The 13,024-nt window shown below is 46.7% G+C and overlaps 1 protein-coding gene across 12 annotated transcripts in view; it reads right to left on the bottom strand.

The window, feature by feature from the left end:
* MBNL1 (muscleblind like splicing regulator 1) overlaps positions 1 to 13,024 on the bottom strand; it is a 103,138-nt gene that overhangs the window by 65,136 nt on the left and 24,978 nt on the right. For 7 of the 12 annotated variants that reach the window (XM_061371569.1, XM_061371576.1, XM_061371572.1 and 4 more), the window contains exon 2: positions 10,163 to 11,111. The exons of 3 other annotated variants lie outside the window; for them this stretch is intronic. In XM_061371569.1, the coding sequence (XP_061227553.1) occupies positions 10,163 to 10,336 (174 nt within the window). In that variant the 5' untranslated portion in view covers positions 10,337 to 11,111. Of the gene's footprint in view, positions 1 to 10,162; positions 11,385 to 13,024 lie in introns of those variants that run through there. 2 more of the 12 variants (XM_061371571.1, XM_061371580.1) reach the window with 2 other exon arrangements.

Here is a 13,024-nt window from a genome sequence, read left to right as displayed (position 1 = left end):
CATCACCTGTGTGCCTTGTACAAGGGGAGTACCTTACCCTGCTCCATAAAACATGAGGTGCAGCATTAGTGTTCAATAAACAACAGGAACAAACAGCAACATAACAAAGAACTGACTCTTCCATTTCCTCTGAGGAGTGTCTAATTTGAGTGTGAAATCTTTAATCATTCAGTTTGCCCAACCAGAATTTTTCCTAACATGCCTGCATTTTTATCTGGCTATTACTGTGGCATAAATCCCAGTTATCTCAGCCCACTGCAGGGAAGATTTTACCAGAGTACTGGACAAGCAAGGACACATTAACGTGAACGATCTTTCAAACACGCCTTACCACCAGAAAGCTGAATTAAGAGGCACAATTTAGCATCAAAAGCTGGCTTTAAACACTGACTCTGCTGCAGAAAACACAATGTGACAGAAGAACCAGTAGCCTGCCTGGCTTCAGCTTGCCCTGTCTCTCACTCTACAGCATGCTCTGAGCTCAGGGCTGCTGTACAGTGATGGCTGAATTCTGCTCAAAGGGAAGGACCAAGTGTACAAATTTTTCTTTCTGCAAGCATTTGCTTCAGTTTATCGTGAGTCCCAAGGTCCCAGAAAACATTTCATTCTGTCTGTTGTTTACAACAGGCTTCACTTAAACATGCATAATCTTGCTCCTATATTAACAAAGAAAAAACGTGTGTTCTTGACACTCCTGTGCTAGGTACTACACACAGCTAAAAATCTGCCAGGCTCCTGTGAAGTGAAAACCTCTCCCTGGGCCAGTCAAGGCCAGAAGGAACTCTCTTAAACAAAATGTGCAAGCCCCTCACCCACAATAGCAGACAAGCACCGAATCATGGTGGATATCTAGGACTTTAGACCAAATCCCGTCAGGATAAAGAAACTAACTTCTGCAACAGATTATCAGTCTGTGCTAAGTGTAACCACTGTCACAAATTCATCACCGTGCTCTGCTTGCTCACTTGGACACTTTTACACAGGGTATTCCTTAGATTTGTCTCCAGCATGTATGAAGTACAGGCTAGTCAAACTTGTTAAAACCCACTCTGTCTTCTTGCAATCTTAACCTAGCAATGTTTATGATCAGCTTGTATTTATGCTTTTAAAACTGAGGATGTTTTTAAAACATCCTAGATAAAGGTCAGGGAAAGTGAAAACAACACTGGAAAGGCTGGAAATTGAAGAAGTATTAATATTGCTAGAGGCTAAAATACCGCAGGGCTTCTGATGTTCCTGAAATTCAGCAGGTGGGCACTTCCCTTGGACAGCAACTCAATTCATGACCATGAGATAGGATATTCTTAAGAGCAGAGAATAATGACCTTTATTCTTAAAAAGTGGTGGTTACCTACTATACCTGCAGCTACCCAGGGTTTGTGTGGCTGCCCATGGATTGTGCTGTTTTCCAGCATGTCCACAAACAATCCTGATCCCCAGGTATGTGAAGAACCCGATACCTCAGCCAACTCTAGCCCATGGTCTGCCCCAGCTATGAACTGCCATGTTCCCTCTTGGGTTCAACAGTGTTTGCTCCTACTTGTCCCATGAGCAACAGCGGTGGTGGCCCAATAGCTCCCACCTCTATGTCCTCACAGGCCTCTCTCTACACCAGCCGCTTCCTGGCCCCTTGGGCATGCATGGACACGTGCCCTCTCACACAGGATGGCCAGATTGCAGACACGTAACAGATGACTTCCATACTTTGTCATTCCTTTTCTTCAAAATTTAAATCTCAATCTCACAACTATTTGTATTTAAGCCTGAAAACTATCCTATTCAAATTCAGTGAAATGATGCCAACAAAAAGTAAACGGCTTTGTTTCCTCAAAACCCTGCTCCTTTCTTCAAATAGTACTCTCTTCCTTTTTTGCTAACTTTCTGTATTATTTCGCCAAGTTAGAAATAGTCTAGAGGAACCTGGAGCCAAAGAGAGTCTTTCCAGGAACTTGAAGAGACTTGAAGTGCTCTTGAGATGTAAACTTGATCCAATCCCACTACCCCAGCCGGCCCCTCCAAACCCTCCTGCTAAAGCACCACTGCTCTTCAGCAGCCTTTGAGCAACTTCTGAAGTATCAGCATTTTCCCCTTGGAGCAGTACTAGCGCTCCCAGCATCCTGTTTCTGAAAAGCCGAAAGGATCTGTGGGGTTGAGAGCTGGCAGTCAGTGCACACTGGGGTGCAAACGAAAGGCTGCTGAGTTTAGCACTTCTATCAACCCAGAAATTTATGCAGTGACTAGGATATGAAAAAAAAAAAAAAAAGAGCAGCAATCTGAGGAAACAGATCCTGGTTATCACACCAGTACATTTGCCATACCCAAGAATGACTCTACTCACTCCGAAGCAGGGACAGCACCTCTCAAGGCAGTGCCCACAGAATGCAGCTCTGTAATGGAGTACACTTAATGTCCGGGCTGAGCACACAGACATCTGGGCAGGGGCGGCAGTACCCCTGAGAGCACTCATCAACTCTGCCCTAGTGCTGCTCCTCAGGGAATCCTGCTGCCTGCATGTGGAGGGTTGACAAGACATGGCTGGGCAGGAGGGAAGGCTCCACTACAACCCTGTCAGCTCCTCAACCCTGAAGGGATGGTGTGGGGACAGCTCTCCGTGGGGACGAGCCTCAAAGCAGCATTTCCTGGGTACGTGACCAGTTTCCAGCACAGTTTCTGGTGCCTCACACAAAGCAGCAGTCCTTCCAGGCATCCTACACTGCTGCTACCAATACAGCAGGAGCTCACGAAGCTGCTGCACCCCACAGCTTGAGACCTTGCTGGTGTGGAGCACTCCAGCATCACTATGCCTTGCAGATGAAGCAGATGGATTTATTATTATTCTTTAAAAATCCACTTCATCAAATGTTAATATTAGCCCCTATTCAATCAAAATGCTGAAGTTGCTTCCAACTACCTCAATGGGTGTTCTGCATCAGTTAAATAATCAGAAGTTCCCTAACGAAGGGAATAAGTTGTAAGTATTTCAATAAATTCAAACATAAACCGCAAAAGGATTTTACTTGCATAACCCTATGTTTCAGAACCTGACAATTCAGTACTTACTTACATCTTATTTCAATAGCTGTAATCCTTCTAGTCGCACCATGCAATGAAGGAAAAAGAACTCTGGATCAGACTAAAATCATCTCTTTTGTTATTTTATACAGGGACTAATTCAAGAGCTGCTGTGCATTCCTGGATGAAAAATCTAATAGCCTGGATTCCCCAGCCATTGAGTGAGGCTCACGCAGCTGGGCAAGCAGGGACCAGCTGCCACAGTGCTGCTTGAGGACAGATTCACCTGTACGAGTTCAAGTCCCCTGTAATTAGGGCTGCCAGCAAGCAGGCCAACTAGCACAGCTGGCAAGATGGAGACGCTGGGAGGTGGCTTCATATCCTCTAAAAGATTAGAAAGATCACCCTCTTATTACCCCCAAGCAGCCTAACACAAGCCCAGTGGGAGGAAACAAACAGCGAGGTGATAGCTGACAACATCAAGCAATTAGTGTCCCTGAAACTCAGCACTGTCTGAAACTCAGCACTGTCTGAGATCTGGGTCCTCACAAAAGAAGAGCTGACTTGAGCTGATCCCTCAGTAGTGCTCTGGAGTCTGCTTTCTCTCTGTGAGCACAAGGCACTGCTTCCCCACGTTCCCCAAGTCCAGTCCCTGATCAGAGGCTGGATGGTGCCAGGAGCTGCTTCCTAGGACAAGAACCACTGCTGCTAAAACAAGGAGAGCAGGCTCTCCACCAAGCTTATCCCCGTGCACCCACCACCAATCCATGAGGAAAAACAACATGGCACAGAGCACGCACAAAAAAACAGAGATTAATAAAAAGATGCCCAGTACTAACCAACCCCAAAACAATGCTGGGTTTTTAATCTTATCAAGGACTTCTGACCGAATTGATGGGAGAGCTGCAGACTTGCCTTGGCTTTGGCCTAGAGGTCTCAGACCTGGCTCTGACACAGAAGCTATTCCTGACATGAATCACAGTCTTCTAAGCAGCATCCAAGGCAGTGTTTCCTAGTCAGTATCCAGTTAGGCTAACAAGACTATGCAGTCCCAACAAAGAAACATTAATGCTTCTCCAAAGTAAAAAAACCAGATGTGATAATTTGGTCTTAAATGCAATTTGTTGCTTCCAACAGATTCAAGAGTGAGCCTTGGCAACAACCTATCTGTATTTAGGAAAACAGAGACTTGGGGTCATCCTGGGAAGGAGATGCCTCACAGGCTGCTCCTGACCCCTCCTTTGAACAGGAAAACGACTGAATATTCTTGATGTGAGGTTTTCTTACTTTATGCCTCTTTAAGTTTTCCCCAAAATTAGTTCAGAATTTTACTGGTTTTTGACTGTACCCAGGAGAGCTCCTGACTGTACGTAAGAGAAACCCACGCTGGTTTCTATCAAGTATAGACTCCAAAAAATGACACTGCAAATGCTGCAATGCAATGTTTCAATTTTTTTTAGTATCTTCCTGCAGATGTAGAGCTGAAACTGTAATATGAACTCTGAACACTGCACTGAGCCATAAGTTTGAATATCCGATACGATTTCAAAATGCCATTTATATTCCTACCAAGAAACATTCACGGTTTTGACTGTTTGCTTTTTTAATGGACTGTTTGCCACTCAGGCTAACAATTGCACCATTTTCCCAATGTATTTGCCACCTTCCCTTTGCTTCCTCTTCTGGAGCTCAGCCTACTGGCAAACACAGGCTGAAGAGAAGAAAAATGGCAAATCAGATCTCAGGAATTTGAGCACTGTTTGTGTTTTCATTTTTTTCCAAGGGTTACTGCTTTATGAGTTTCCTTGGAACCAGATGTGTGCCCATCTCCCTCCCAGTCCCTGAGCTGTTACTGCTTCACACTCCAGTAGTGCCATATACCACAAAGTTTAAACTACTGAAGAGTCACCTGCTAAACTATTGTGTGACTACGTGTCTGGATTTTTTCTTCTGCCTTAATTAAAGACAAAGCCAAAGATTTGCCTTTTGCACATTACCAGTGAAATATCCTTTAAAATAAACAAACAAGGTCCTTATTCTACACCCTTAGGTAAGTATAACATGGCAGGGAGTAACAAGTCAAAAAATCATTATATTTTTAAGCAGTGACAAAGTAGAGAGATTTGAACGATTCCATCTCCGAGGTGGCAGAAATAAGGAGCTCACCAAGTTCATCAACAACAAAAATAAATAATAACGCATTTATATACTTTAAGGTTTCTTGGTAAGATGTGACATGTTCAGGAGTTTAATATAAAAAAGTAAGTACTTCAACAGAAGATAAAATACTAAAATACTATGTATTAGTGGATCCCAGACGCAAGGCACCAGAGCTTCAAACTTAAATGCTTGAACTTCTAGTTTCCAGGGGTTTTTTTCTTAGAATTAAAAAAAAAAAAAGCAGAAAAATATGAAAGTTGAAGATTTTTCAGCTGTTGAAGGAAGAGTAGGAAAAAGCTTTTAACCCTTCACTGGGACATCCAACTCCAGCAGGAAGCAGCTGCCCCAGCAGAAGCGTAACTTGAGAGGGCAAACATTTATTTGAAAGTTGCAGTGCCCATAGTTAACATCAAGCTCCAAAGGAAAAACTATGATGTAGGCCAAGCCGTGTTCACCAAGCCCAAGCTGAACTCATGTGAAGTTCGGAACAGTCAGAACTGGCATGTTTCGGATCATATCAGCTCACATCCCATACAAAGCCCACTACTGCAATGGAGAGGTGCCGACGAATGGCGGTGCTGATCACAACCAGGCCACCGCACGGAAAAGACAATCCGAGTCCTCATCCTCCTTTTCCTGCTCTTGTCCTCACTGTTTTCACACTTCCAAAAATCTATGGCTAGGCAAGACCATGCGGCAGCCAAAGGCTGCAGCACACAGATAAGCAGCAGGCAGGCTGCTGGGTGTCCTCAGTGTATCTGCAGCCTCCTGTAAGACTTGCATTTGACATCCATCTCCCCGTTGTCAAGACATATTTATCTCAGTTTTCAGGAAACGTCAGATGACTCATCTATCGGAACATCTGATGAAGTTAACGTAACTTCAAAAATTAATTCTACATAAGCCTATTTTTCCAAGAAAAAGAAAAAACACAACAAAACAGACAAAAAAGAAAAACATTTTTAAATTATGCTAAATATCAAATTTCTGTGCAAACCGGTTTTCTCATTCAGAAACTCAAGAACTTATTTTTGCTATAGACAGTTTAGCAGGCTTTTAGGCATCCAAATTTAGGAAAAAAATCCTACAGCATTTAAACAACGCAGAGCCAGAGCTGGAGCTGACTCAGCCACTCCAGTGCATAATTTGAATATACTACATAATCATTCTTGTTTTAAAATTATCCTCCTAATATCTAAGGGTTAGATTATCCCCCACACATTCATCTTGATTAATGCACTACCCTAAAGACAGCCTTGCAGATTCCATTAGGACTAATTAGGAAGCAGGGTATGCAACAGCAGGATGATACAATCTTGCTCCGATTGACATGGCCCTGACCTCTTCCTTGCACTCCCTTCCTAAGGTCACTGAATGCATGTGTCTTTCCTTTTCTCCCCCACGCTCCTAATTAACATGTAACAATTGCTGCTTGTTACCAATTCAGAATTAAGAAAGAACCCGTGAGGTGCACATGCGGGACATGCTTCCCAACATACGCACGTGTCCAGAGATCAACATGGCAATGGCACACTTCCACAAAAGCAGCCCTTGCAAATGTCAGCAACAGGACCTGTGGGTGGCAACATGGCACAGAAGAGAGATTCTCTGGAGTAAATGCCCTTTTTGCTCTAGACCTACACATACAGTTTTTGCTTTCATTTCACACAGAGGGATAAAATTAAAAATAGAAAATATATATTTATACATATATTTTACCCAAGCTGAAAGTTCCACTTCTGAAACCTGTTTCTGCTCTGACAAGCAGGCTGGATGAGTGGTATTTGCCCATGATTGGCTGTGCACTCCGTGTGTTCCATCCCTGCACAACACCCGCGGAGGACACCTGGGACAGAGGCCAAAGTCTGGCCGGGCAGAGCTGAAGGGTAATGCCATTTCATGGGGTCCCCACAGAAAGTATTTGCTTTGCCTGTTTATGTTCTAAATATAGCAGAGCACACTGGCGATCTCCAGCTCACAAGCAAGTATTCCCTACCAGGTCTGCAGCTCTCTGCAGCGCTAGCACACACCTGCCTGATATCTGCTAATATAATTCTTTTTTTTTTTAAACACGCTAATTCTTGGGAGAGCTGTGAGTGAAAGATGCATTCACAGTCTGCAAAGAAAAATTCAGTAACTAAGTATCTGTCTTATGACGAAGAGATAATGCAAGATTAGCTGTTTAGTTTATATATCTATAAGAAATCAAGTATTTAATATTAAGGTCAATTTAAGGAGTGCTACTGTTCTAGTAAAGAACAAGGACATTACATCCACACTGAATTATTGAAATATTCAATATTATTTTTGAGTGTCATAACAGTTTACCAAATTTAAAAAAAAGGGTTTGGTTAACTGATCTCACAGGGTTTAGACAAATCTGGTAAAACTTTTCCCTACACTGTCTCTACATTAAAGTTTGTGATACTGCAGAAAGCATGAAGTAACTGGTGACTGTTTAGCTCTGCACACAGAAAAATTGATGAAGATCTGAAACAAAACCAAAACTGATCAACTGCTTTTCCACTATGGATACTGTACATGGAATTCACTGAAGGGATATAGTCAATTTTCTGTTATCAAATGTATTCTCATACATTATACAAACTACTTAACAAAAAAACAAAAAAAAGAGACTAATAAACCCTGAGAGCTCAGGAGCCACCTGATGACCACAGCCACAACGCCTGGCCATGGTGCAGCACCATGCTCAGCAGCAAGCAGCTCTTACAGATCTGGCAGCACCAGCAGCAGCACAACCCAGCACTCCAGCACTGCTACCCAGGCTGTGTCAAGAGTACCCATCAGATCCCTTCTGGCACACGGCACCGCAGACACAACTAAACCTTTCAGCATGAACACAAGTAAACATATCTGGTAAGCAGGGTATTTTTAAATAGCAGATTCCCAGCTTACAACTCGGCTACAGCGCTGACTTTCCATGTGCAATGGGAGTCAGCAGCATAATACTGCTGTAGTGTTACCTACAAGTATTATCCATGGACCTTGCAGTTCTTTACAAAGGTGATGATTATGTTATTCATTACAAAAGGAAACAGAAGAGCCCTGCTGATGGAGGTCCTGTGCCACAGGCCACCTTGTCCAGCACAAAGATTTCAAGGCACTTCCAGCAACCAAGGACATCAGAAATCTGAGCAGAGAACACTGATGTACAGCAAACTCAGGGACTGTCTCCCACAGCAAAGCAGATTCATGTCCAGTTAACCCTGCTGTCTTGTTTTAACCTTTTCAGTGGGATCCTCACTCTGACAAGCACAAGGCCAGCGGGGTGAGGCTGCCATGACCACAGCATGCCCTGCGACCAAACAGCAGTTCAGTGGAAAATCAAACTGGGGCATCCTGCAGGTGCTATCTTACCCAGCAAATGCATCACTCACAGCCTCTGACAGAGAGGCAGGTTTAAATCTTCAAGGCCAAGCCCATGTTTCTGGCAAGTTTGCCGCCACAGGGGCAGTGCTGCAGCAGGCCATGAAGCCACCAATGACAATGACAGCACACCATGGCTCACGCCATTGCTCACACCATGCTTTGCCACAGAAAGGAAGTGGCAGGAGGGCTCGCTGCCGCCCAGGCACAGTGGCAGAGATGGTGGGGCAAGGGGCCGGGACTCCCTGTCAGTACAGGCAGCCTCTGGCACAGCTCATGACCCAACAGGTTTTTAATGCACAGAAACCTTTTGTTTCCACATTTGAAATTATTTTTTATTCCTCTCTCCCTCCCCATCCCCACATTATAAGTCCTGTAGTTTTAAAACACATTTGAACAACACAGAAACAGAAGCATTTCAATATCCACTGGAGGGGGGGTGCTGGGTGTTTGCGCCTGAGAGCATTTTAAAGTTTTACCCTCTACTCTGATTTGAGACAAGACACATGTTTAAACTCAGGAGTGCTGCAGGATTTTTATAAACCCGCTATAAATCCACTTCCTGCTCAGCTCCCACTGCAACTGGGGCCTGGCTGCACAAGCAACCTGCAGTAGCTGGTTACAGCTACAGCTCCCTCCCCAGAGCATGTCTCTACCATGAGCCAACTCCATACACTCAAGCTCTGCTCCGCTTCCCGGGTTTAGTCCCAGGAAGAGAAAATTATACTGTAGAAATCAGTCTGTCAGTTGTTTTTTTTCTATCTCCCAACTTTTATTATTTTTTTAATGACTGTACTGAATTTATCGTGCACTGTTTGTGGGATGAGTGTTTAAATGTTAAGATGATTAAATTCATAAAAAAAGAAGAGAAGGTGCTGGCATCCACATGTTTAACACCTATTAATGAAACTACGGCCACAGTAAGACAGCAGCTATACATTTACAGTGCTGAACTCAGATGCCCCTCCTAAAAAGCACTGTGAGGCTGTACCCTCTCTGCCACAGCCCTACTTCCATGTCTAGAGGCACCCTGCCTTCTAAGCATCATCCTCTCCTTAAGCAAGTAGACTTGTGAAAATGACAGAATAACCATAGCAGTCCCAGTCACAGAAATACAAGCAGGGTGCTCACAGACACCCAAATAACCTAGGGAGGAAAACACTCTTCTAAGATTCACCATCAGCTGTCCAGAGACACCAACCACCCGGTGGTAGTTACGAGATGAAAACAAATCCACATATTGCTTACGTGGTTTGTGCTATTAAAAACAAAGAATCCTTACAGTGACTTTGCTGTTTCTACATGAAGCGCCCTTTATTCCAGCTACAGGCAGAGAATAATTTGGAGGCAAAGAACCAGTCAGTGTAGCCATGCTGGAGGATTTGAGCCCTATCAGGTATATTTTCCCTTCATCCCCCTATCCTTCCCTGTCCCCTGAGGAAAACAGCAAAACAAATCAACAAGCATCAATAAAATAAACACAGCAAAACGGCCCACTGCTGGCAGCCAGCAACTGCTCCCTTTTGGGCTGCAGGGTTTCTCTGGCTACAACCGCTTCTTTCATCAACCATATATCCTTGAAAATAACATAGTATTTACTCACTTTCAATGAATCAAAGCAGGCGATTACGCGTCCATTTTCAACTTGGCAGCTTTTCGATGGGTGTGCAAATTTACATTCCGTGTCTGGTCGTGAGCAAGTCCCCCTTTGGAACTCCCTACACACTTCCAGCGTTAGCCATTTTGTGTCCCGAATCGGTGTGACACTAACAGCCATCTTTAGATTTTACAGGTAGTTAAAATTTCCAATAAAACGGACAAATGAGTAGCTGAACTGATAACCTGGAAATGATCAAAGCACCACCTCCAGAACACTTTTTCTTCCCCACCCCCCCCCCCGTTCCCTATTTTAAAAGTACATGTAAAACTGGGTGGCTGCAATCTCAAGGAGGTGTGCCACCGGGAGTTCACAGCGTGACACTGTTAACGGACAGAGGCTTCGCACTTTAGAGAAGCGCTCGGATTACCGGCGAGGTGAACGTTAGGAAGCGTGGCCCGGGACTAGCCTCGCGCGCTCAGTGGCCCATCCTGAGCGCCAGCCGGAGCCCACGACGCACGCATGGGAACGTGGCAGACCCTCCGACACGGGATTTCCGAGCTCTGTCAGTGAAGTTGTCTGAAAGGTAATCTCCTCGCAGATGGGTTTGAAGCGGGGGGTTGTGGTGCAATCTGTATCGATTAGTTTGGCATAGACAGATGCAGCAATTTAGAGCAACGATCGAGACGGGATTTATTTTTTTTTTTTTTCCTCCTCCTCTCCTTGATTTTCGGCAGCAGAGCTCTGACCTTCTCAGCAAACTTTTATTTTTACAGTAAAGCAGCCTGCGGCAAGGCCCGGCAGCGCCCTCCTCCCGGCGGGGCGGCAGCGGGTGGCTGCCCGGGGTCGCTCTCCTCGCGGTCTAGCTGGCAGCAAGCAAGGCAAAAAGCAGCGGCTGCTCTAGAAGCGGTCCCAAGCAGCAGAGACGTCAGGAAAGGCACTTCTTAGTACCGACCTGCAGAGAGAAGAGACACGTTACAATTCGCCGGGCGGCATGGGGGCCCGCGGAGCTGCCGCCGCCAGCTCAGGGCACTCACGCCAGCGCCGCCGGGCTGCGGGGAGAGGGGCCGCGTCCCCGGCAGAGCCAGGCATGACCGGGAACGAGCCAATGGCAGCGAGCGTTGCAGCGATACTCCGGGCGGGAAGCCAATAGCGGGGGCCGTCTTATGAAAGGTCGCGCCTGCCAGACACTGCGCGGCGCGGCGCTGCCCCGAGCGCCGAGCGCGCCCGCCCGCCGGGGCTCGCCCGCCCGCCGGAGGACGAGCGGGCGGGCTCGGGCCCTACCCGGCATGCAGCGAGGGGGGCGGCCCATCTTGGCGGCGTGGGGAATGGTGCCGCCCGCCGCCTGCGCGCCGCCAACCCCCCTTCCCCTCCGCCTGCCACAGGTACGGGCTCCCCGCACGGAAGCGGCGCGGCCGGTAGGACACAGAGGCGCGGACGCGCCGCCCCGCAGGGAGCTATCACAACGCCCCGTTATGGTGCGGCTGTCACCGCCGGGGGGCTGGCGGGGGCGCGGCCCCTCCGCTCCCGCGGGCCTCTCCTAAGGACAGATCCCAAAACGGCACCTGCCCCCGGGGCGGGCTCAGGCCCGATGCCGCGGCTGGGTGCCCGAGACAGCCATTGTGCTGGCCAGTCACTGACAGCCGCCCGGGGTCTCCGCAGACCGGCCCGGACTCGTGCTCCCCCGAGACCCCGGGAACACCGTACCTGCACCCGCGTGACCAACCCCTCCAGCGGGTACCGGACCTCGCTTCCTCCCTCAGCCATGAGGAACCACAAGCTTCGTGACGAACTCCGTTCACTTTAAAACCACCCAGGCATGTGACAGCTAGGAATGAGAGGGTAAACCTCTCCGTTCAAATGCCAAGGTGAAACCATTGTTTCTTCGAGACGAGTTTCAGAGACCCAGCTATGCCACAGAAGTCTGGGGCCGCGAGTAAATATAACTCTGTAGTAAAGGATAGCTCCTGGTCCAGCATGGAGATCCTGGAAAAGCAGAGGAGCCCTTGCGGCAGCACCAACTATATGCTATGGGACAACATTGGAGCCCCTGAGCAATATCGACAATGGGGATTCTCCTACCAGCACTGCAACTCTCAACAGCCTCCTGCCCACCTGCGTTCAGAAGGCTGTTTCCATCCCTGTCTTTCTAAAGACACTGATACACAACCTTTGTATTTCCCACCGCCATCACCTGCCAAAGCAGCATCCCTGTCATCAGGAACATATCCTGGGAAATGCTGGTCAGCATGGATGCACACCAATAGACAATAAAAATCTACTAAGGGTCTTTTTCCAGGGGCTAAGTGATTAGAACAAACTACAGGAGAAGTAAAACACACCTAATACAGCTAATAAGATTATAACAGGCACCACTGTTTCCTTGCCAGGGCACTTGTAATCATGCCCACATTTTTCATCCCTGCTAGCAAGAGACAAACAACTGCATAATTACTTGCAAGCACAAGTTAACAGCTAGGTATGTTTCTGGTAAACACAGATACTTATTTGCTTCAACTGCCTAACCCTCAGGAATCAGACTCATCCTGTGCCAGCAGTCACTACTGATCAGTGCTCAGGACTACAGCAGAGACTCGGGTACTGGAAAACTCCTTCTGTAACAGGTGCTCAGACAAACAAGTGAGAGTCTCCCACCTGTGCCACGGCACCTGCCATGAAGGGCCAGCACCAAGCAGACCACTATCAAGCACTGATTTCTCCAAACACCAACAAGAGAGCAGCAAATGATGTATTTTACACGCTAAAGCCAATGCAAGTTAAAAGCCACATTTTCAAAAGATATCTCATTCTCATTTCAAGTGTAGTTGGTCACCCCTAACAAGGGAAGAAGGATAGTGTGGAGGCAAC

The sequence above is a fragment of the Neopsephotus bourkii genome, unplaced genomic scaffold (assembly GCF_033783945.1).
Source record: "Neopsephotus bourkii isolate Nb327-2 ecotype Australia unplaced genomic scaffold, CSIRO-AGI_Nbou_v1 NB_1574, whole genome shotgun sequence".
In the NCBI taxonomy this organism is placed as follows: Eukaryota; Metazoa; Chordata; class Aves; order Psittaciformes; family Psittacidae; genus Neopsephotus; species Neopsephotus bourkii.
The sequence above is the reverse complement of the archived record's forward strand: the minus strand, read 5'-3'. Positions and strand labels throughout refer to the sequence as shown.